Source organism: Amblyomma mixtum, chromosome 9, assembly GCF_055824585.1.
Source record: "Amblyomma mixtum isolate Tamu chromosome 9, ASM5582458v1, whole genome shotgun sequence".
In the NCBI taxonomy this organism is placed as follows: domain Eukaryota; kingdom Metazoa; phylum Arthropoda; class Arachnida; order Ixodida; family Ixodidae; genus Amblyomma; species Amblyomma mixtum.
Genome location: NC_143020.1, coordinates 37,587,704 through 37,610,002, shown reverse-complemented (window position 1 = coordinate 37,610,002; position 22,299 = coordinate 37,587,704). Strand labels below are relative to the sequence as shown.

General features: G+C 43.7%; 1 protein-coding gene across 1 annotated transcript; it reads left to right on the top strand.

Moving 5' to 3' along the window:
- Window positions 1-519: 519 nt before the first annotated feature.
- LOC149328769 (chymotrypsin B-like) lies at window positions 520-21,234 on the top strand. Its single transcript, XM_089559082.1, has 5 exons — window positions 520-629; window positions 2,926-3,064; window positions 10,078-10,180; window positions 15,086-15,237; window positions 20,887-21,234. Exons 1-5 carry the CDS (start codon window positions 529-531, stop codon window positions 21,232-21,234), a joined length of 843 nt encoding a protein of 280 aa, XP_089415208.1. The 5' UTR covers window positions 520-528.
- The last annotated feature ends 1,065 nt before the right edge of the window (window positions 21,235-22,299 follow it).

Here is a 22,299-nt window from a genome sequence, read left to right as displayed (position 1 = left end):
GGCGGCGATTTATAAAGAAGCAATTTTACAGAACTATGTGCAAGATAAAAATATATAGCAGATGTTCCCCAGTGTCTTTCCATCTGCGTACAAACACTGACCACAACACGCCACATTTCTTCAGATAATGTGGACATATGCACAACACAACGCTGACATTTCAAATACGTGGGACGCGTGGGAGTCCCTCCGGAGTACCACTGAGCCGGTCCAACAGTGCCAGCTCATTTCACACGCATTGAAGACCGCAGAGTCCCATGATATCCCTGCCCACCTACTGTAATGCAGCACTCTTAGTCTTCGAGCTGTGCTTCCTATTTTCTGGAGGAAATGAAGAGTTTATCATGATCATCCCCTGCCAGGCTTTACAGTGCATTTAAGAAACCACGCTGAAGGATGGTAAGGAAAAGTCTTTACACGTTTCATAGCCTGTCACTGTAGACGATGTTGTGTTCGTATACCCGCTTATCTGATCCTCAATGGGTGCATTACTAACTCTATCATTTTATACAGGTGAGTGTGGTCTCTATGTTTGTTAAGACCGCAAACCTCACAGACAATGTTTACTGTGGCGGCACGTTGATAACGACGAGGTTTGTGCTCACCACTGCCCGCTGTGTAACCAGACAGTAAGTACTTGAGGGCCTTTTTAAACGCATTGAGTTCAATAAAATTAAAAGGAGAAAAATATGCCAACATAAAGCCCGAGAACGAGTGGGGAACAGCAGGAATCAGTATCAAAAGAAAATACTGCACTACCCTCAACAAGTTGACGGAGGGAACAATTATTTATTTTATCTAGCTCTTGAAGCTTATTTTCCACAGCAGATTTTTTATCGCTAATATTCAACGTCTGCACTTACATTAAATGCAAGGTGCCGGGTTTGAGATTCCGGTTGAGGTATCGCGACAATGGAAAAGAACCAATAAAGAGGACACAGAAATACAGCGCATGCAAACAAACGCCCGGTAATGTGAAATGATAAATAACGTTTCTTTGCTAAATGAATTCCTGGAAATAGGTGCACTGTGTGCGCGCGCCTTATTGTGTCTCCGCAATTCTGGGTGCTCTTCATCTACCAGCTTCAAACTGGTTTGTTTTATACCTTGATCCTCATACATAATGCCACAACACAATAGATCCCTACATCATCAAGCACTGCAGAAATACTAACAAACATCTTCCTGAATAAGCACCACACTTTGAGCATTATCTGGCTTCAGCATGATCTGGCTTCAATGTTTTGTTTGATGCGTTCGCGTCAAAGTTCAAATATATATAAAATTCTACGAACTGAACCAGTGCGTTTTCATCATTTTCTCTTTGGTAACGTTTATTAAGCGAAACTTGTTTCATTAGTATATACAGCAAAAAGAGCATAATATTGCGATACATAAAGCCAAGCTGATACGAGCTTGATGTAATGCGTTTATTATCACAAATTTTAGCAGCACTACTAAGGTAAACACCTGCTTTTATTAAATAATCTGGGAGCTTACAAAAGCCTTCGCAAAAAACAAAGATGATTACACAATCATGTATCATTCTCTCTACCAAAAAGTCAAGCCTTATTAGGCACTCAACAGGATTAAGAGAAATTTCATTAATATTATTTAGAAAATGCATACAAAAAAGCTTGCCATATTTCTCAAATACGTTTAAAACTGAATTCAGACATAAGGTATAATATCAAAGGTTGTTCCATGAACTTTGTAAATGGAACACTTAAAGTTCTTCTATAGTAAAAAAAAGGAGTTATAAATATAGGATTTCAAATCGGTAGTGTGAGCTCTCCCAAACAGCAGTCGCCGATTGCACCGCAATCAGTATATCACGTGACTGGATGAAAGTGGTCATCTGGACAGTGTACACAAACGAAATAATTTATAATGTAGTCTTCTATGCAGAGGAAAAGGATTGCCCTGCAAAACTTGCTCTAGCATTGGTAGTATTAAATTTTGCTAAGCTTTCATTCACTGCAACACTGTCATCACGTCAAAAGGACCTAACGCACTGGCTCCTTTCTATGAATCTCGTGATAAAAACAGCACATAGTACACTGGATGTGAGTCTTTCGACGATGGAAAGTTAACAGTAATGTTTCCGTAATCACGGAAGAAAATGCGAAAAAGAATTATATTATTACCTATATTATTAGTAACCTAAATTAAATAACTATAATATTACAAAACAACGAGCTCGAGACAACTAAGGATACCAGATATTAAGGTGTCAGATATGGGACTTATTAGGCAGCTTTACTACCACTCAGGACCAGGGCATCTTTAGTAAAAAAACTAAACAAAAAATTGACAATGTTTTCTAGGGGAAGATCAGCGCTTTAGAATCACAAACGATTTATTTTGAAGCGTTAAGTTCAGTTATACATTTGTTTACTGTAGATGTCTTTTTTCAAACTTGAGTATTGCGTTTCTAGTAGATTTGCATAGCTTATTTTGTTTTTGTGCCTGTAGCCATAATTCCTCGCAAAAAAGAGAAGAATTATATCTTCTGAGATGTTTATGTTTGTAAAGAAAGTGCTTGTGATGTTTAGGCCTGTGCTTGAGCTTGAACGCAGTTTTCCAAAGGGTGAGGTGTGCTCTGCAGGCAATTTCTTGCACACTCTATCGTCTCTGCAACACATTTGCTCTGCATGATTTCCTAGCAAAAACAAATTATATAATGAAAAGCATGAATTTTGGTTCAATGAAAACTGTCCATTAATTTTAAGCCTATGACTTCCTGGAGACTATTATACAGCTGAATTGTTGTAACATTCAAATGAAACTTCAGGAACACTTACGCCAAATGTGAGACGAATAAACACAACTGTCTTTTTAACAAATAGTGGTTGCGAAATGCAACACAGCACTTCGTGTTTGCGCTCACCTTGATGTTTCTCCTTTTCTTATTCATTTTCCAAGCCATTACCATGGCAGCAAAGTGTACGTGTACTACGAAAGCGAGATGCTCGAACAGAAACCCTATATTAAGGCACGGGACGTAATTGTTCACCCTAACTACGACTGGCGGACGCGGCAACACAATCTTGCTTTGCTCAGGGTAAGTCTCTGCAGGATTCTGAAGGAGTTAACACAGGAAGCTATGTACACGTGTCTTCAGTTTGTCATAAGCCAGGTTAAGATTGGAAAGAGCAGACATTTCGGCGCTGTCATGAAGCCAACTAAGAAATTGAAGAAAAGACCAAGAAAAGTGAGCCAAATCGAAGCACTGCGTACTGATTTATTTATTTACAATACCCCTAAGGGCCCTCGTGCGAGGGTATAACATAGGGGGGGGGGGGGGGGCGATACAAGCATAAAAATATGGCACAGAAATTTGAACAAAATACACGTAATAATGAATTAAAACTAGTAATGTACAAAAATAATAACAACAAACAACGCAGAATAAAATACTCAGTAAATGCACATAATACAACAAAAAAACCAAATCTGTTAGTCCATGGTTTGCTTTAACGAATGCTGAAACGATTGTGGGTTAACCTCAGTAGCTATGTGTGATGGCAAGTTATTCCAATCTATTATAGTGCGAGGAATGAATGATTTCGCGTAGAGCCATGAACGGCATGTGATGCGTTTTATTTTGTTATCGTGGTCACGGCGAGGAAAGACTGCAGGATGTGGCAAAAAGAAGTCGTCGTGGAGGGTGGGATGGTGATACAGTTTGTGAAGCAAGGTTAGGCGAGCGAAATGGCGTCGACATGATAGCGGTTCCAACTCGACACGTTGTTTTAATGTTGTGACACTGGTGAAGCGTGAATAATCTGAAAAGATGAAGCGAACAGCACGGTTTTGCAGGGATTCAAGGTTGTTTATGATGTATGCTTGATGAGGGTCCCATATGGCAGAAGCATACTCAACTTTTGGGCGGATTAGCGTGATGTAAGCAAGTTTTTTTAAATGTGAAGGCGCGTGTTTGAGATTACGCCTAAGAAGGCCGAGTGCGCGATTTGCTGATGCTAAGATTGTGTTAATATGGTAATGCCAAGTTAGGTCAGACTGAAAGTGAACTCCTAGGTACTTGTAAGTTGTTGTAAGTTCAACTCTATCGTTATTGAGGAAGTAGGTTGTAGCAATTCGAGTGGAACGGTTAGTAAACGACATTAACTTTGTTTTAGATGCATTTAGAGACATTAGCCAGGAAGAACACCAAGCCGTTACAGCGTCAAGATCAGTTTGAAGTGAATGGCGGTTGGTTTCATTAGTAATATTTCGATATATTACACAATCATCCGCGAATAACCTAATAACCTAATTCACATTGCAGCGAAGAGGAAGAAGGAGCTGTCGTTTTAGAGTGATAATAACCGTTCTCAACCAGCGTTGAACGTAAAGCATTTTGAAGCAATTCAACACGTATAATAAACCACGTATGTTTACTAAATATATTCCATTCGTTTTTTGTTGTCAACGGTAACATTCCTTGTTATTTGATTATTTTTCATTTGTAAATTACTGGTAATCAGGTGCGTGATATTCACAGAATAAGCCGTAACCACAGGCACCACTTCTAGAGCACGATCGGGCTGGGAAATATTAGTGCTATATAAAGAGAAGAAGAGAAAAGTATACAACAGCTGTATATTACCGGTACTCACTAATGGGGCAGAAGCGTGGAGGTTAACAAAGGGGGTTCAGCTTAAATTAAAAACAACGCAGCGAGCTATGGAAAGGAAAATGATAGGTGTAACAGCAAGAGATCGGAATAGGGCGGACTGGGTGACGGAGCAAACGCACGTTAATGATATTCTAGTTGAAATCAAGAGGAAGAAATGGGCATGGGCAGGGCATGTAATGCGAAGGAAAGATAACCGCTGGTCCTTAAGGGTAACGGAGTGGATTCCAAGAGAAGGCAAACGTAGCAGGGGACGGCAGAAAATTAGGTGGGTGGATGAGATTAAGAAGTTTGCGGCGATATAGTGGCCGCAGCTGGCAAAGGACAGAGTTAATTGGAGAGACATGGAAGAGGCCTTTGCCCTGCAGTGGGTGTAGTCAGGCTGATGCTGATGAAGATAAAGAGAACATTCAGGCTGCCGTAATGCCGCGTGCGCAAGAAGGACCATTTGATCGCTCCATGTTACACGCTCTACACAGGTTCACGACGGGAAGACTAATGGTAAAGCTTTGTGACCTTGAACTTTGTCTGTTCCGCCCGCGCACTACAACGCGCAACCATTTCTGCAACTTCGAGCTGGTGCTTAATGTGTTTGCACATAAATATGGCGCATTTCCGTCGAGCGCGCAGAGCGAGGAAGGCTCCTTTGTCGGTGCTGTCTTCACGAATAAACGAGGAGAAAATAACGACAGAGACTTGCTGGTGAATGAATGGTGAACGAACGGTATGAAGTACAACTGCAAACATAAATAAAGCCGCAACCGGCACATCAGCGCCGCTTCTTAGGCTAATGATAGTTTGAGATATAGAGAGAGCTATTTAATGAGAAACATAGATTTTATAGGGCCTGAATATTGGCTGACATGCTGCTCAGCTTAGGGGAGGAAATAGGGAAGTAAAGATGCAAGAAGGGTGGTAGGAAACAGTGTGGTTATTGAAAAAGATTGTCGCGCTATAGTTCGCTGCATGATGGCGCGTTTGGATGAGACTGAAATCATGTTCCGCGCATATACAGCGGGCGGATCAAGTGCTCTGGAAATTAAGAGCTCGTCTAAAACAGCAATAGCGTCTAAATAGGCAAATAAGAACTCCATTGCATGTCGCTGCTTTCTCTATCAGCCTAAACGATCTAGTATAGGGTGCATGGACTGTGAGTGGCGCATGGGTGACGGACTGCATGCATTGTTCATAGCGCGCACGCTCGCTGGCGTACGCTGGACACTGGAAGCGAATAAGAAGTACAGCCTCAACTGAGCCGGTATTGGCAAAATACTGATTGTCGGCTGGCTAGAAACGGTGTCGTAGACTGTTTGTAAATGGAAAATTAGGACGGAGGCGATGATAAATTGTTTCTAGATGACGCGGAAGCACGAGTGGTAGTCTTAATTTGAGTTGTTGGTCGATAGAATAGAGAAAGTGCTTATGATGACTTGGCAAGTTCCAGAGGCGGTTCTTTTCATCCTTGGTAAGTCGGTCGGCGAGTTGGGATGCATCGCCGCAAAGGTAGCGATTCTAACACATCTACGTCATGTATATAGCAAGGGAATAAACATTTCCTGTACCGAGTTCATATAACCCACAGAAATTCCGGCTTTCGCAAGCTGTGCAGCTATTGCATCTTGCTGCCATCAGTCAGCCAAGTAAACTACTGGCTCCAATTTTTCCTCCTTGGACTCTCACCTGTTGTAATCAAGAATCTCACACCAGGTGTCACTGCGAAGAACGGCATTCCGCTGGCTGCGCTGTTACGAGCTGCTCTGAACTACTTAGCTTAGCAGTATTTGCAAGACACACACATCCTCACTGATGGCTCAACTTCTCATGACTCTTCATAGTCTGGCCTTTAAGTGCCCTCATCAGGCCTAATGTTTCATGGCGTCTACAGCGTAGGACATCTTCCACCATAGCAGAGCTATAGGTGATAAAAGAAGCTGTCTCCTATATTATGCATCATAACCGAGGACGCTAGGTAATCTTCATGGACTCCCAAGGAGCACTATAAGCCTTGTCCGACCTGCTGAAGAGAACAAATCACAAGCCAGTTTCACATGACATTGGATACCTGCACCATTTGTCTGTTGCTGAAGGCCACTGTATAATTTTTCAATGGATTCCTGCTAACTCCGGCATCCTGGCCAACGAGAGAGCAGACGAAGCGGCCCGCAAAGGTCTACAGCTCCAGAACAGCAAGCGCATCACCTTCACAAAATCAGATGCGTCTCAACTCGCCACTGTACAACAGAGTGTCGTTCTCGGCGCCGGGCGTTGGCTCTATTGCAAACGCGAACGAGCCTACGTTTTTCTTTGAGCATTACAGCTCGTTTCCGGGGGTTTGTTAGCAGCCGCAGTCCTTTTACCATCTTGTAGCTGTCCGTTTCGATGCGGTGCTAGGCAAAATTTACTTATCAAAGTCAAATTATGACCGAACATTCCTGGTGGCTCACTTCACGCAGCAATCTTTGAAGCACTAATTTGCAGTTATCGTTCTGCGCAGCTAAGCGCATTGTTCTTCGCAAGAATGGATTTAGTGTCGCCGTTCAGTCTTTCAGGCTTGCGGAAGCACTTTATTCGGAGCTGCAAGTTTCTGCTAGCTTTGCCTTCTGCTTGGCGTCTGAGAGTTCGCATAAAGCGACTCCCGGTCTTTTTCTTTTCCTGAGTATGGAGCCATCACCCTAAATGTTTACTGTCGTCGGCCGCAGTGACTGAAGATCTTTGGTTGTTCCTTGACTGCGTCGGCACAAATTCTCACGGCCATCTCTCTCGCTTACCAAGCAGTGCTCATTCGTCGACGTCGCGTCCTTGCATTGCCTTACCCTTTCGTCCTTCTCGTTCTTTAGTATGAGTCCTTCTGTCATGAAAGCACTTTCCTCTTTCTCTCTAGGGTTTCCCTGTTATGAGACGTGATGTGATCATTCGTGGGCCCCAGACTGCGAAATCTAATGTTCGCTTCCAAGGCGACATTATTCTGCTGGGTTTAAATGGCTCTGTGGCACATTTATTGGGTCCTGGTAGTTGTGCCCAAGCAAGCTATTGGGCCGTTATGGCTGGCTTGATGCCCCCTTCATTTGGTTTGTGACTAAAATGTTCGGCTCTTTCTCAGCGTAATGCCGCTCGACCACTGGTCTTCTAAGCAGTAGTCGTGTCACGAGCCAACCAATCGATGATTCTAGGCACGTTGTCGACACTCTGATGGGAGTGTTTCGAGCTGTCACGGCATTTCAGGTTGGCCTGGGCGCAGCTGTCTTGCAGTTCACTATAAAGAACCGGTTATAACAAGACAGGCAACTCTGAAATTTTCAATTTCCAGCGAATTCTACATTATCAGTAGACGGCACTTACAGCTTTCGCTTACCTGTTTGTACCCTTGCAGCACAGTTGAGCGATTGCGTCGCCGGCATCACCAGAGACGACTCCCGCTGACATCATTCACCTATCTCACTTGTCTAGCTGCTCTTTCTTTCGAGTCTTCTAAAACACGTCGACGAAATATCTGAACATTTTGACGTTTCAGAAAATTTTCAAACGAGCTCACGTTTTTGCAATCTGAGCCACATAATTTTTTGCGTCTGAGATCCTGGAGCATCCTTTTAGCGTTTTCTCCTATTCTTCATAAGACCTAGCTTCTGCTTTCTCTCCTCGAGTTCAAGATCAACCTTTAATACTTCGTCTTCTCTCGTTTGCTCAAACGCTTTTACGCTTTTCTTTTTAAATTCTCTATCGCCCTCGCACCTACCTTTCTTGTTCCGTCTTGTGCTCCGCCTTAATCCCCTTAATGCCGCGTCTGCGCAGATCATCTCGACCCTTTCAACTACGAGGGATTTCCTCAATCACCACAACCGATTCCCATAAGCCCTAATATATGAACTAGGCCCACTTTCGCAGCTCTCTTCAGTGCATGAATTCTGTCACGTGTCTTCTAATCTATGTACTATGTGGTCACATGTGATCATCCTCCATTACCTCGGTAATGGAGACACCTGTCCTCGAACGCGGAGCCTGCAAAGATTATCTGACCGCTCCCATCAGTTCATAATTTTCGGCTCTTCGTGACCTAGAATTTCATCCCATGGTCCAAAGGGAGACGAGATGACGAAGGCGCATCATTCAAGCAACCGAGAAAAAAAATGTTTTTAAACAAATCTTAACATTGTGCTTGATTTTGGGTACTAGATTAAGACAAAAGCGGCAAAAGCGACTGGAGAGGCTTTGAAACCATCTCCAATACCCAAACAAGGAATTATAAAATAATGGAGCTGAATAACTTTCTTAAGATGCTTCAGTGCCGAGACCTAAATATTTTCACCAGTGTGATTGCAAAAAGCAAAGTAGGCATCCTGACAGGTATGAAGATCTGTATTAGAGGAATGGCTACAAATAAAGCAAGGGATATCGAGTATGAAGAACAACATAAAAGTAGTGCTTTCAAGCACGCCAAAAAAAATGTATCACCTGTGTAGCCATTTTTGTGGACAACAGAGACAAAATGAAAGTTATTTCGATACTTGATGTGTTTTTTTTAACCTCCAGATTAGCTCAGTAGTTAGAGGAATGCTACCAATATAACAGTAAAATTACTAGGATCCTTGAGAGTACACTCAGAAAATTGTAATTTCCTATCTTGTAACAGGCCATCATTCTGGAGCGAGGTGTTTTTCTTTCTATTTAGAATAAAGGGATAAATTATGACTTTTCAGTGCATTACCAGGCACATATTTAGTCCTGCATAATTTTTCTTGATCAGAGCAATTTCAAAATACATGCATCACCCGTGTACTATCGCGCTCAATATGAGTTGCAACGCGCGGTCATCGACCGGGGCTCGTTCCGTGGTGTGCCTCCTCCAAACAGTCGCTCGGAATTCTGGGAGAAAGTGCTGTTCCAGGAAACAACAGCACCCCCGCTCAGGAAAAAGTTTCTCCCAGAATTCCGAGCGACTGTTTGGAGGAGGCACACAACGGAACGAGCCCCGGTCGATGACCGCGCGTTGCAACTCATATTGAGCGCGATAGTACCTTCAGAAAGAAAGTAGGCTCTATTATACTCCGTGTGATTTTCCTACAAAAACATAGAGAAGCGATCGAATGCAGCTGTGGATACACATATATGCTGGCCGGTTTTCTCCCCAAAATACGGTTTAAGCTGGGCGTAATTAAAATCTAATAGATTTCAATGAAATAATACAGGTGTAATTTTAACTGTTATTGCTGTGAATTTGCAGTAGTGGCCGAACTGAAAAAATTAGAATTCGATGCACATGCACATGCATGTTTTGCAAGATGCTGAATGAATATCGGCATTTTCCGCGGTTAAATCTATGAGAGGACATTATTTACCGAAAGTCTGTCGTTCAGCCACAGCGAGTCATGCCGCATGGGTTTTGGGGAAACACTGCGGGCTTAGAAAGACTAGCTTTTCATGTATTATTGTGTTTTTCCTAGCTTGCAAAGCGGATTGAAAAGGGCCCAAAGTCGCTTCCAGTGTGCCTCATGGATAAAAAAATCCCCCTCCTCGATAAGAAAGTGGTCGTGTTAGGTTTTGGACGTAAGTATATAACCTTTTTGTTTTTATAATAAGCCTAGTATGGTTTAGAAGGGTCGCGGTTGGACCTAGTGGGTAGTCAACATGATGATCCATAGCGCACAATATTCAAGGGTCACAACACGAGCGCTGAACTTTCACTGAACGGTCTTCATTTGGCGCTGACAGCCTGATGTCATCTTTATAAAGCTGTGAGCAACAAATAAAGATAGTTCAGTGGAAGTTTAGCGCTCGTGTTGTCCTCAACCTTCATCCTGGTATGGTGTCGTACGGTACCTGCGGGTCACCGTCCTTTAGCTGCACAGCTGGTATGAGGGCCAGCACAGTGAAGGAGCTAGGATTTTTCTTGATCACCTATTGTTTATAGCGATCCCAGGCATCACAGTATAGTGCGGACGCGCTTTCATTTTGCCTTCATCCAAATTCGGCAGACAGTCCATTAAAATTCTTATTTAAATTTCCCTTCTTTGTTGGTTCTTATTGCCTGAGGCGTAATTTTGTTTTACTTTATGATTCAGTCTCAAGTGCTAAACTTCTGGTTTTGCTTGAAAGCAGAGATAAAAACAATGCGAATGTAAAACTCTTTTTTAAGAAATGTATTAAGAGAGAAAAAGTTACAAGTTTATATTAAGTGGATGCCAAGTTTTGACTTCCAAGTCTCTGCTTCGGTACGAAAAATCAAACAGATCAAGCTATCAAGCTATATAATAATTTCGCCAGCTATCTAGCCATGAGTATAATAATTCCCTACACGACAGACTCTCTACAAAAAGTGGAAGTAAAGCTCCAGAAGGATGATGAATTAAAACAGCGCAAGGAACGGGATGAAACACGAAGGAAGAAGACACAGACACGGGCGCTGACTAACAACTGAAATTTTATTTCGATGCGGGACACATTTATAAAGTACAGAGGGGGGGGGGGGGGGGGGGGTGTCCAAGGCGATCCTGCACAATCACCGAAACAGTGTAGTCACGTCCAAGTGTAAAAACGATAAAAAGGTGAAAAGGCTGAAGACTTTATATATGTGTCCCGCATCAAAATAAAATGTCAGTTGTTAGTCAGCGCCCGTGTCTGTGTCTTCTTCCTTCGTGTTTCATCCCGTTCCTTGCGCTGTTTTAATTCATCATGCATTACCAACTAGCCCGGCATCTTGCACTCCAGAAGGATATTTCCGTACATCTGTTCGTTCACGACGCGTACACACAGAAATCTGTTCCCTTGCCCTGTTTCTCCTTTGAAATACATTTAGACACAACATTACACTCCACAACAGTCACTGATTGGCTAAGACGGCGACTACTTTACAAGGTCACGAGAGTTAAAATTGGGAAACAAGGCCGAAGTACCCAATAGGAAAAGCTCTAAAAAAGAATTGTGAAAAAGTTTTAGGCGGTAGAGCAGTAATCGTGGACACTCGGCGCTAAAAAAGGCCATTAAGGGCGCAGCGCACAACAGGAAATTGTTGAGAAAAGTAGGTTTTAAGCACGGTCTCGGCGCGAGAGCACAGCCGTGAAAGGCTAGACAAGCAGATTGCAACACGTTCGCGGTTGACGCGGAAGCCCCCGCGTAGCCGCGCTGCTGCTCGCCTTTAAGTATGGGCGCGAGTGGGCCAGCTTCAGCTTGCATCATTCTAAAACCTACTCTATGTATGCCCGCAGGAGCTGATACCACTGACACGCTCCTAGCAGCTTATACTGAAACATGCAGCATCAGCGCTGCCTGAAATCATGGCGTATTCCATTCTAGTGGTGACTTAAACGTCCTCTTATGTTTTCCTCATTGTTTTTTAAAATCCGTGGCGACGGCTTTCAGCGCGCCTAACAAGAAGTTTTTACGAGGAGGTTAAATATCTCCGCTGCCTCTGCTTGAAGCTTTAGCAATGTTCCGATTCAGCGAACGATTCAATTCAATGGTGAAATCTGGCCATCCGGTTCTATGCTAAGCCTTTGTACATTGCGTTACTTGCGAAGTGTCTGGTGCTACCTTTTGAAACCATTGTTTACCTGTTGTACGAATTACATGCTTTGACAATTCCTTTTTTTTAATAGCAGTACAAAACTAGCACACTGCGAAAAAATAAAATGGTGTTTTATTCTGGTCATGAGAGCAGCTGAAGAACATTGTCTATGTCGATACTAGATAAACACAACGTGGCATATTTTGGGACTTTCTCTTGAGAAAGGAAAAATGCCTTTACTCCGTTTTGACCCATTCACCCCTGAGTAACTTAACAAACTTGACTGCGCTACCTGGAGCCCTCTATGAACAGGCTAGTTAGGAGAGATCATTTTCTCAACCGGTTTCCGTACGTGGAAGAACACATTCGCAGCATTTGGCCAAGTAACCCTTTCTGACCAGGCTCGTTGTTTTTAATGATGCACGCAATTCCTGCCCGCAGAGGTGGCAGCCAAATTAGTTCACTTCAGTTTTACCCTCTACAAGTGTAAAAGGAATGCGTGTACTTAGGGCAGGTAGTGACTACACATGCGGATCCCGAGACGAAAACAACTAGAATAGTAAAAAAGGGGTGCAGCGCATTACTCAGGTTCTCTTGGATCACGAATAACAATTTACCAATATCCTTCAAGAGAAAGCTATATAGCGGCTATGTCTTACCGGCCCTCACCAATCGGACAGGAACGTAGAGGCTAACGGAAATGGTTAAACTTAAGCTAAGGACAGCGCAGCTAAGTATGGAAAGAAAATTATTTGGTTTAACATTAGGAGCTAGAAAAAGGTCAGAGGGCGTCAGGGATCAAACACGGGTTAATGACCTCCGAGTCGAAATCAAGAGGAAGAAATGGGCTTGGGCATGGCATGTAATGCGAAGGCATTGTCTCATAGTCCTTAAGGGTAAGGCCCTTAAGGGTAACAGAGCGGATTCCAGGTAAACGAAGAGTACGAGGGAGCGGCGTAAAGTTATGTTGGCAGATGCGATCAGGAAGTTTGCTTGAATAAGATGGCCGCAGCTCGCACAGAAGAAAATTAACAGGGGGGATATGGCAGGAACCATTGTCTGCCAGTGTGTACATTCAGGCTGACGATAATGAGCATGAGTACCCTCTTCTGAATAGCGGCACTGTGGAGAAAATGGTGTCGAAATTGTCCAGGTTGTCAAAGAATAAAGTTATTTTTAAGGAATGCAGGACGCATTAACAGACTACCTTGTGGCAAGCAAGATTTGCTCTTGAACATTTCACTTATTTTGCGGACAGATGCGAAAAGCCTCAAATTCAACATTGTGAACTTAATTCATAGCATCCCAGGCATTTGCAATTAGAGGCTGCATTTGAACAAAGATGCAGAACGCGAGGCTCCTTTTCTGAAATAGGAGCACAACAAGATCGGTTTCAGACTTAAGAAGTGTAACCTTTCTAGCCCATAATGGATTGCACAGCCAAGAGCTTGGGTACACTTTTTCGCAAGTTGATTGACGCAAAGAATATTTACCGCGTGGGTCTTCTATGAGGCACCCAGCAATCTGGACAGCCAGGTTTTGGGGCTGAGATAGTAAGAGAAGCAGTTTCACAGCGGAATATGCGGACTGCACTTGGCCCCTTCATGCAGACAATTTGTGGGTCATTTATTTTTATTTAATTACATTGCTACGTTGAATCATTTAGTTAGGTGCTTAATTTGATGTCGAAATATTTCTTGAGATAGCGAATCCATTCTTTGTAGCACATACCCTTTCATCCTAAAGTGAAAATTCGCAATGTAACAATAGATTTCTTCAGCACTGTCGAAATCTTCTACAGAGTGCATTTTGTAGTGCCCATTGCAAGTCATAGACTTGCGCAGAGTTAGCACATTAGCTCTTCCGCGACTGTTTCAATGTAATGGTGAACACGCCAAAGCTGCAGTGCTGAAATATTACTGCTGGCTTTTTCCGGCTCCGTTACGTCATAAGATCATGCATGGATTTCGCTATCGAGGTTTTTTTTCAACTTCGGAGTGTCTAAAGCAAGCTTTTGAATGAATAAAATCCACCTTTCTTGGTTAATAAAGGAAGTAAATAGATTAAAAATGCTTGTAAATCTTACTTAGAGCGTTGTCATCATTCGTAAACAGCTCTGATGTGGTACGCAGGTAATCAATTCAAAGAAAGAAAGAAAAGCGTACAAGACACAGCACATTCTCAGAAATCAAAAGTTGTGACCAACTTCTACAAAGTTATCACCATTACTTGTGAAAGTCGTTGACAGGAGAACGTGGAAATGGCAGTGCTAAAGAGAGAGAGAGAGACTCTTTAATGAAATACAGAGAATTTAGCCGGCGTTTAAAAATCGCTGGCATGCTACTCTGCGTAGGGAGGGGAATTTGGGAGATAAATACAGAAGGAGATCAGTGTGGAAGAGGTAAATAAAAACGAAGATAAAATGAGGCCATGAAATGGGTACTAAGGATGCAATGGCGAGTACTGATGTAACCTATTGAATAATGGAGTGCATAGTCCGACAAATGGGCTGACGAAGCTCACTGCATGAAGAATCCATGAAGGTAACGTGCAAGTGAATTTAAAGCTTATCGAGATGTCCAATGTCTTTTAAATATGTAAATAGAAAGTTCATTGCAAGTCTGTTGCCTAAGGCAGGCTAAGGTACCTAAAACTTTGTCCATTGATAGGGGCACTGGGCAGAGCTTCTGCATGCAATGTTCATAGTACGCACGCTCGTTAGCATACGCAGGACACTCAAGCAAGATATGTTCCACAGTTTCTATCGAGGCACAATCCGGACTGTTCATTTGTCCAAAACGGCATCGCAAGCCGTTTGTATATGCAGCATTCAGACGAAGTCGATGATAAAGTGTTTCCAAATGTCGAGGAAGGCAGTGCCAACGCGACACAATATTTCTTCGTACGTCTTTACTACCGGCTCTTGAAGCGCCTTGTTTCGATCGCAGCTCACCACGGTTCAAGACGGCTCCGTTCCGCCGAGGACAAGATAATTACGTTCACAAACTGTTCCAAGTTCATAAAACCGCTGCAAAATGCAACCTTGTTCAACAATAACACAGTAATCTGCACCGCTGGGAAGGGAAAAGGAACCTGCCTGGTAAGTAACGGAGCCAATTTTTGTCTTCAGAACTGCTGTTAATGTTCCTTGTTTACGCTACAGTGCCACTGTTCAGAATATATGCTGCGTTACTCGTTATAATGTGTGTTGTAAAATAATAACAGCACTTTCATTCACTATAACATTCTCTAATTCAGAGAACTACCAAAAGGTCAGACCGCAATGACCTCGAGTAGACTTTTTGTTTTAAGAGGTAGAAGCAGATAGAAAGGGGAACTATATTTGAAACTATGAACTTTCAGCAAGGTCTTTTATTGTTAGCGATCGCACTTTATAGGATAGCGAACGCTTGAAACAGATAAATTATTTTCACAAATATTCACTTAGCTTTGAGCATACTGGTTTGCAATCACGCGTTTAAGCGCCAAATTGCAACGCTCCAACTGAAGTTCAACAAAGCTGTCTAACTAGTTTGCCAAGAAATCCTGTTAGAGTACTGAGTCGTGCCCACCTGGGCCCAGTAATAGTAGGAAGCTGAATTGTCTTACGGTAATTGTTTCATTAACGTGATCGCCAACTGACCAGTCATAGGAAGGTTTTGGTAAATGGTACGGCAAAACAGCGCTGACGGACGGGACGGAAGAAGATGAGACAGACAGCGCATGTGTCTTTCTCATCTTCTTCCGTCCCGTCCGTCAGCGCTGTTTTGCCGTACCATTCAACATGAACCAACCAGCCCGACACAGCCCTCTCCTTGAGGTTCTGGTAAGCGTGTGTGCCTGACAAAGATTTAGTCTTTCTGCTTTCTTCAATGCCGTCTACTTTAGCCATTATGTTTGAGTCATTAATATAGAAACGATCAAGCGGCCTTGCATTTTTGAAGAGTTAAGTAATGATTATATCATGTGCAGATGACACAGCGGTTTTTTCTGCTATCTTTTTTAAGGCGACTGCTAACCACTTTATATAGTCAAATGTACTGAGCTGTGGTATGGAGTTTAATGCAAACCACTGCCTGTTTTTAACCAATAACAATGCACAACAATGGAACGCGGTACTGTGGAGCAAGGCTATCAAAATAAAAGGACAATAAATCCGACCAGGTTCCTTAATATGAAAGTCGACGGCATGAAACTGTGAATTGGGGTTCCTGATATGTTAACTGCTGGGGCCAATTGGGTATTTTTTCTGTTGCTTTTAAAGAAATCTCGTAAGTAGTGGAAGTGCTTACCTTGTCAAGGTGTAGCGTGCCGTGAGGCACGGTGTTTTTTATGGGGGGACTCGGTTTTTCGAGACAGCTTTTCGAACTAAATTGTTTTGCCTAGTGAACATTGGAGGAATCAGTTTATCCTAATTTATTTGTGACAGCATCAAAGCGTTCCTTTTCTGAGTATGATTTAGAATTTAGACTTTTGTTGCCTTCTGGAACAATCAAGCATAAAAGAATGAAAGGATCTTTTTTGCAAAGCTCTTGCGGCTCCCAGTATATTGAAAGTGAGGTACTGAGTCCATTACCTTTCTATTGCCGCTCCAAAAGGCCTCTACAATGAGCTGCTTTATGTCATGTTTATAGTGCCTTCTTCATGCTGATTTTGCTGCGAAAATTACGCGTCAGACGATGGTTGCTAGAAAAAAAGATTTTTAATCATGCTCAGTTGATTGCTTCTCACGCAATAATAAAAAAAAACACAAAGCACATTTTTCTTCATTGCTGGTTTGCAGTACTTCTGCGCGATATTTGCACTTGGCTTCAAACAATGGCTTACCAGTCACTCCAATTGGGATACGATTTCGTCGAGTCGGCTAAGAAGGGAGAGCATTGTAATACTTTATATATGGCTCGGCCTCCGCTCATTATGGAAAACGAGAATCTCTTTGAGGTGTGATGTGGACGCCCGCGGAATTGGGTGCTCCGTAAAAAGTGTCATTTAAGTAAGACAAGTATACGACAGATAGACTGTGATTGCCGAAATGACGCCCGTGTGGAAAAAGGTGGCGAACTTGAAACGATTTCAGAAAGAAGCATCGGCAAAACACAACTCCCTTCGTGATAGTTGTACTATCCTTCCATCTTCTGCGCCAATGTGATTGCTTGACACAGTGCACATAATTATAAAAAAAACTGCCTTGGCATAGTGTTCATACACGTTGAAAAGCAAGGTATTGCCGTAGCCTAGCCGCAGGTGTGTGTTCTTGCCAGCTCTGAACTTTTTCTCCTACCTACCATCTGCAAAGAATGTTTTAGAGATCATTTTTATTTTAGTACTTCGGCTCGCTGCAGTTTCCAGAGGTGATGGCTTCAATTTTCGGTATACAAGCAAGAAACATTTAGTTCCTAGTACTTGGAAATAAAGACCTTCCGTTGTTGCACAGGACGAATTCATTGTAAGTTATAGTCGACCACATTGTAGGACGACTTCTCCATGTGCTGGAGGTCAAAATGAATTTGATGAGCGTGGGTATCCAGCTCTTATGGACGCTATTACATGGCAACACGCTCGTGCATGTTCAGGCACTCCTTAGGTGGCATCCAAGATTTTGCAACGCCTCCGTAGGCACACATTCATTCACTCTCCTTCCCCGCAGTCTAGCATCTTTTTTCCTCTACGGCAGCAGTAAAGGAGTTTTTAACACAAAATTGAAACTGGCAACAACTCTTCCAGTTTTGCTTCAGCAAATGAATCGTGCCTTTAGGAACAGTTGAAGGGGACAAAACAACCGACAATCACGCAGTAGCCTGCGAATGGAATACCAGGTGTCCCAGTAAATGTAACCAAGCTTTTAGAAAACCCGAAGCGTCCTAGCCCAATGGAACCAACCAAGATCTCTTTCGTGTCGCCTGACCTAGTCTGCAGTGCTTTTCATTCTCTAAAATTTATTAATTAGCAACAATTGATTATCTGATATCATTATTTGCTTGACGAGCAATTTGTGAATAAAATGTATCAGATCATTTTGAGAAAACAGCCCGCCACAATGTGCTCAGGAAACTACCGTTTACGAAGTTTAGTGCCTTTCCGGCCTAAACCATAATCGGTTGATAAAGAAAAGCCTCCAAGTGACAACGGGGCCGATTCAACCTCTCGAGTCATGCCTAAAAGAACCAAATACGCTTCTTCCTGGGGAGGTCTCGCCGAAGAGGCTTCGCGCCCGCTCCAGAAGCTGGTCTCAAACTAGCGCTCTTTGTACGCTAACATATAATGGTACTGTAATCATACCTTGACAGAAACAGCACTGGCAGGTGCTTTCGAGACGATCTACAACTTCTGTACTGACACTGTTCCTGAAGCCGATAAATAAAAACAGTTAAAAATATTTTTCTTCAAGAACGAAAATAATCTGCACAGCAGGCCATGCAACTACAAATATCTCATAGTTGGTTTCCCTGAGCTAGGGCACTGTGTTTCTCTTAAAACCTAGGATACATCGGGCTAACTTCCGCTGTCCACTGTAAACTCGGTAAACCTTGAAAGAAGTTCGGTGCGTGCCCCTGGAAATTGAATATACCATTCACGAGAACTTTTTATAGTTAATGGCATCAGGTAATACAAATGACCGTGCTGAACGAGTCTGCCAGATAATGGGTGTGTTATGCATTTTTTGGGGAGCTATGAGCCAGCGCAGTAGGATATATATTTCGCATTCAGGGAAGCAGTTCCATAAAATGAATTGGTGCAAATGTAGGAGCATTCACACAAATACAGATAACGCGTTTGCTTTTTCCAATAAATCACGGAGTCTTCAATCATGTTCCAACGTATGTGAAGGCGCATAGAACTAACCTCAATTGCACAATATTTCGTGTGACACGAGAGCGTTCAGCCAAAATGTGCCCCACTACATTGCAAACAAACATCCCGTATTTGATCTAACAAAAAGGCATTTCGAGGAGGCGTGGCACACATTTTTCAGCAAAACTCTTTCACTTACACCCATGCGAAAGCTATAAATGATGGTAGGCGTCAGCGTGCCACAACAATATGATAGGGGCTTAACTTCGTTATTCTGAGTAGACCTGCGAAAGCAGGTGTTCATCCTTCAATTGGAGGGGGACTTGAGCTCCACCTTAGGGGTGTGGCATGATATCTTTAGTGGGTTCATGCCCGTGTATGCTGAATTTGGAATTTCTACCTAAGATTCATAAATGGCGGCGAGTTCCCATATACCCATGGAGGAAGGAAAACTAAGGAGAGGCCCTTCGTATTCCCAATGCATTGGTGAAAATGTGGCGGAAGTGACGTCAAAATTTAGGCTTAAAAAGTCGGGCCACTAGCAACGTTGTCGTTGTTGCTAAGAAAACTCGGGCCACTAGCAACGGCGTACGGCGTCGTTAGCGTCGTTGTTGCTAGGGGCCCGAGTGTTTCTCGGTGGCGGTGGACGGGCTTTCGGCACGGTGTGTTCGGCCTTGCGTGTTAAAGTCTACATGCCTGGCGTCATGACGTTGCGCACGCATCTAAGATTGCTTTTAAATGCAGCAAATAACCGCTCATTTGATATTTTGTTCATCAAACTTAGTGTCGTTACGCGGAGCGATCGATGCATTGAAATGAATCTCGCGAAAAGGTGGCACTCCGGAACCGCGCTTCGACACGCGAAGAAGCGTTGATATTTTGATCAGTGAACTTTCGCACCTCACCAAACAGCACAGAAACATGAAGCCGCTCTCGGCGATGCTGAGCTGCGTTTCGAAGGCCAAACACGTAGCCCGAGGAGGATGGTGAGCTGAGCAATGTCGTCTTTCTTCGCCTGGCGTCGGAAAAGGTTCACCGCACCTGTGCGCCGGTCTGTGTCTAGGTGCGTGTTTGCGGGGAGGGAGGTGTAGGAGTGTAGCGGCGAGCGGCACGGTTTTTTTGATACCTTTCTTTTACGAAGCGCTTGCGAGCCGCGCGCGATCCCCGCCCCGCAGCTCGGTGGAGAAGGAAGATAGTGAGGAAAGCCGAACCAACTTCCGGTTGCGGGGCGGCTTCACAAAAAGTGACGTCAGGGCCTCTCCTTAGTTCTTTCCTTCCTCCATGCATATACCACTACCAGCGCAGTGGCGCAGCGGTTAAGCGATGCGCCACTGCACTGGCAAGTGGCTGTTTCTATCCCGGCCAACCATCGCGGTTTTGCGACCCATGTTGCTCTTCCCGAGCAACCTCTCGCGCAGATGGCACGACGCTCGTCAGAACTTACCCGAGTTACTACCGGAGCTTACCCGAGTAACTTGTGCAAGCACGGATAGTAACACGGGTTGCTAGGCAACGGCACAGGATCGTACATGCCGTTTTTGCAAATAAGCTTGTGGTGTTATATTGCGGTTAAGCGTTTGGTTTAGGAGTGAAACCTAGTGCCTGTGCGAAGGTGGCGCCCTCTGGGTGTGTACGCGACAGGCGGCAGCGGCACGTCGCCATCTGTTGGAGCGCAGCTCAAGCGGCCACGAGATATGCGACGAGCCGAGCTGGGCTCCAGTAGTGTTACTTTCGCAACAAAAAAAGTATTCACTCTGATATTGCCCTGCGTTTCCGTAGAATGTTGCACGAAGTAGGTATTGGAGGCCCCCGCAAGGTCCAATGGGAACAATCGGTGCATCGTCCAGGTGAAAGTTCCTTCCCCTCTCGCGTATCTAAGGCATCCTAGATTTTCGCTACTTTCAGCTCAGTGAAGAAATAGGCGTCTTATTCGTTCTTCTTACACTGATTTTTGCAGTCTGATGGTGGTGGACCTGTACTGCTCGTAGACAAAGGACGTGTCACTCAAGTCGGCATCATCTCCTATCCATTAAGCTGCAATATGTCTATTACCGTGCCGAGCGCCCATGTCCGTGTGGACTATTACTTCGGCTGGATTGAAGATGTGCTCAACTACTTCAAAAAATACCACAGACGGGAGAAGGGCATTCCGCCGAAAAAGAACGAGACAGCACCAAGTCCCCCAAAACCACCCGCAAAACCACAGAAGCCAACACATAAGCCCAAAGATTATTGGCCACTACCACCCAACGGTGATATTGGCCATCTGCCCGACTTCAAAGACCCTGAACCACACCGAGGATAAGCAAGAAAGCGTACTCCGCTCTGTGCTGCCACACGCATTGTTGAGCCACGCAAGTTGGATGTGCTGAATTAAAGCCTTATTTGCGTCTACGAAAGGACTTGTTTTTTACCTTTTCAGGGCGTGCAGGCCAGCAACAGTTCATCCGCAGACTGTTTTTTGGTACGCGAACTTGACTAAATAATCCATATGATAACCTTATATCAAGAGGGCACGATGAACCTCGCAGGATGCGTTCCCATGTCAGATTGCGTTATGCAGGATTTTTTGATAATTCGCAATACTTTCTTTTGAAAAGAACTGGCATGAACTCAGAGTATAATACTGACTACTCGCGTGTGCCTGGAACAAAGAAGCCGCACGAAAAATGCTTTAAAGCATATATTTAGCTAAAAACTAGCTAATTAGTGCAAGTTTGCCTGTATTTGACTGATTACGGCGGAAACTTGGGTTAGTTGAAAAGCATGTGAAATCATTTTGCTAGCGCTTAGTGGACGCAAGAGACAAAGACAGTAAACACACAGGACAGACGCCAGTCTTCAACTCATTTTCAGAGGTAGAACAGAGTGAAAGAAAGGGCCCATTGTACTAGAAATTACACTTGAAGACTAGCGTGTTGAAGACTAGCGTCTGTCCTTTGTATTTGTGGTCTTTGACTCGTGTGTACACTAAGAACTAGCAATATAATTTCGCTAAGTTTGGCATGCAGTAATCACTAAAAAAAACTAGTGGTTGAAAGAGGAGTCATGTCGGTATAGGAAAAATTTGATTATTTAACTATGAGGCCAAATTTGCGTAAATGAGAGAGACGTTGGCTCCATACGCCCTCTATGTAGCAATCCCTGCTTCGCCAAAGATTCGCGTGGGAGTGACCAGGAGAGGGAGTGATTGTTATTGCGTCTATTTTTAACGTCTAACACTATGAACTTCCTCCAGGGGAGCACAACTCAGTATTCGGGAACGGCGATCACTCGTTTAGCCCAAGGATAAGGGTGCCCTCAGATAGGAGCAGCCTATCACACTCAGTTTAGCAACATGAGAGAAGCCAACAGCCACAGAAACCATGAG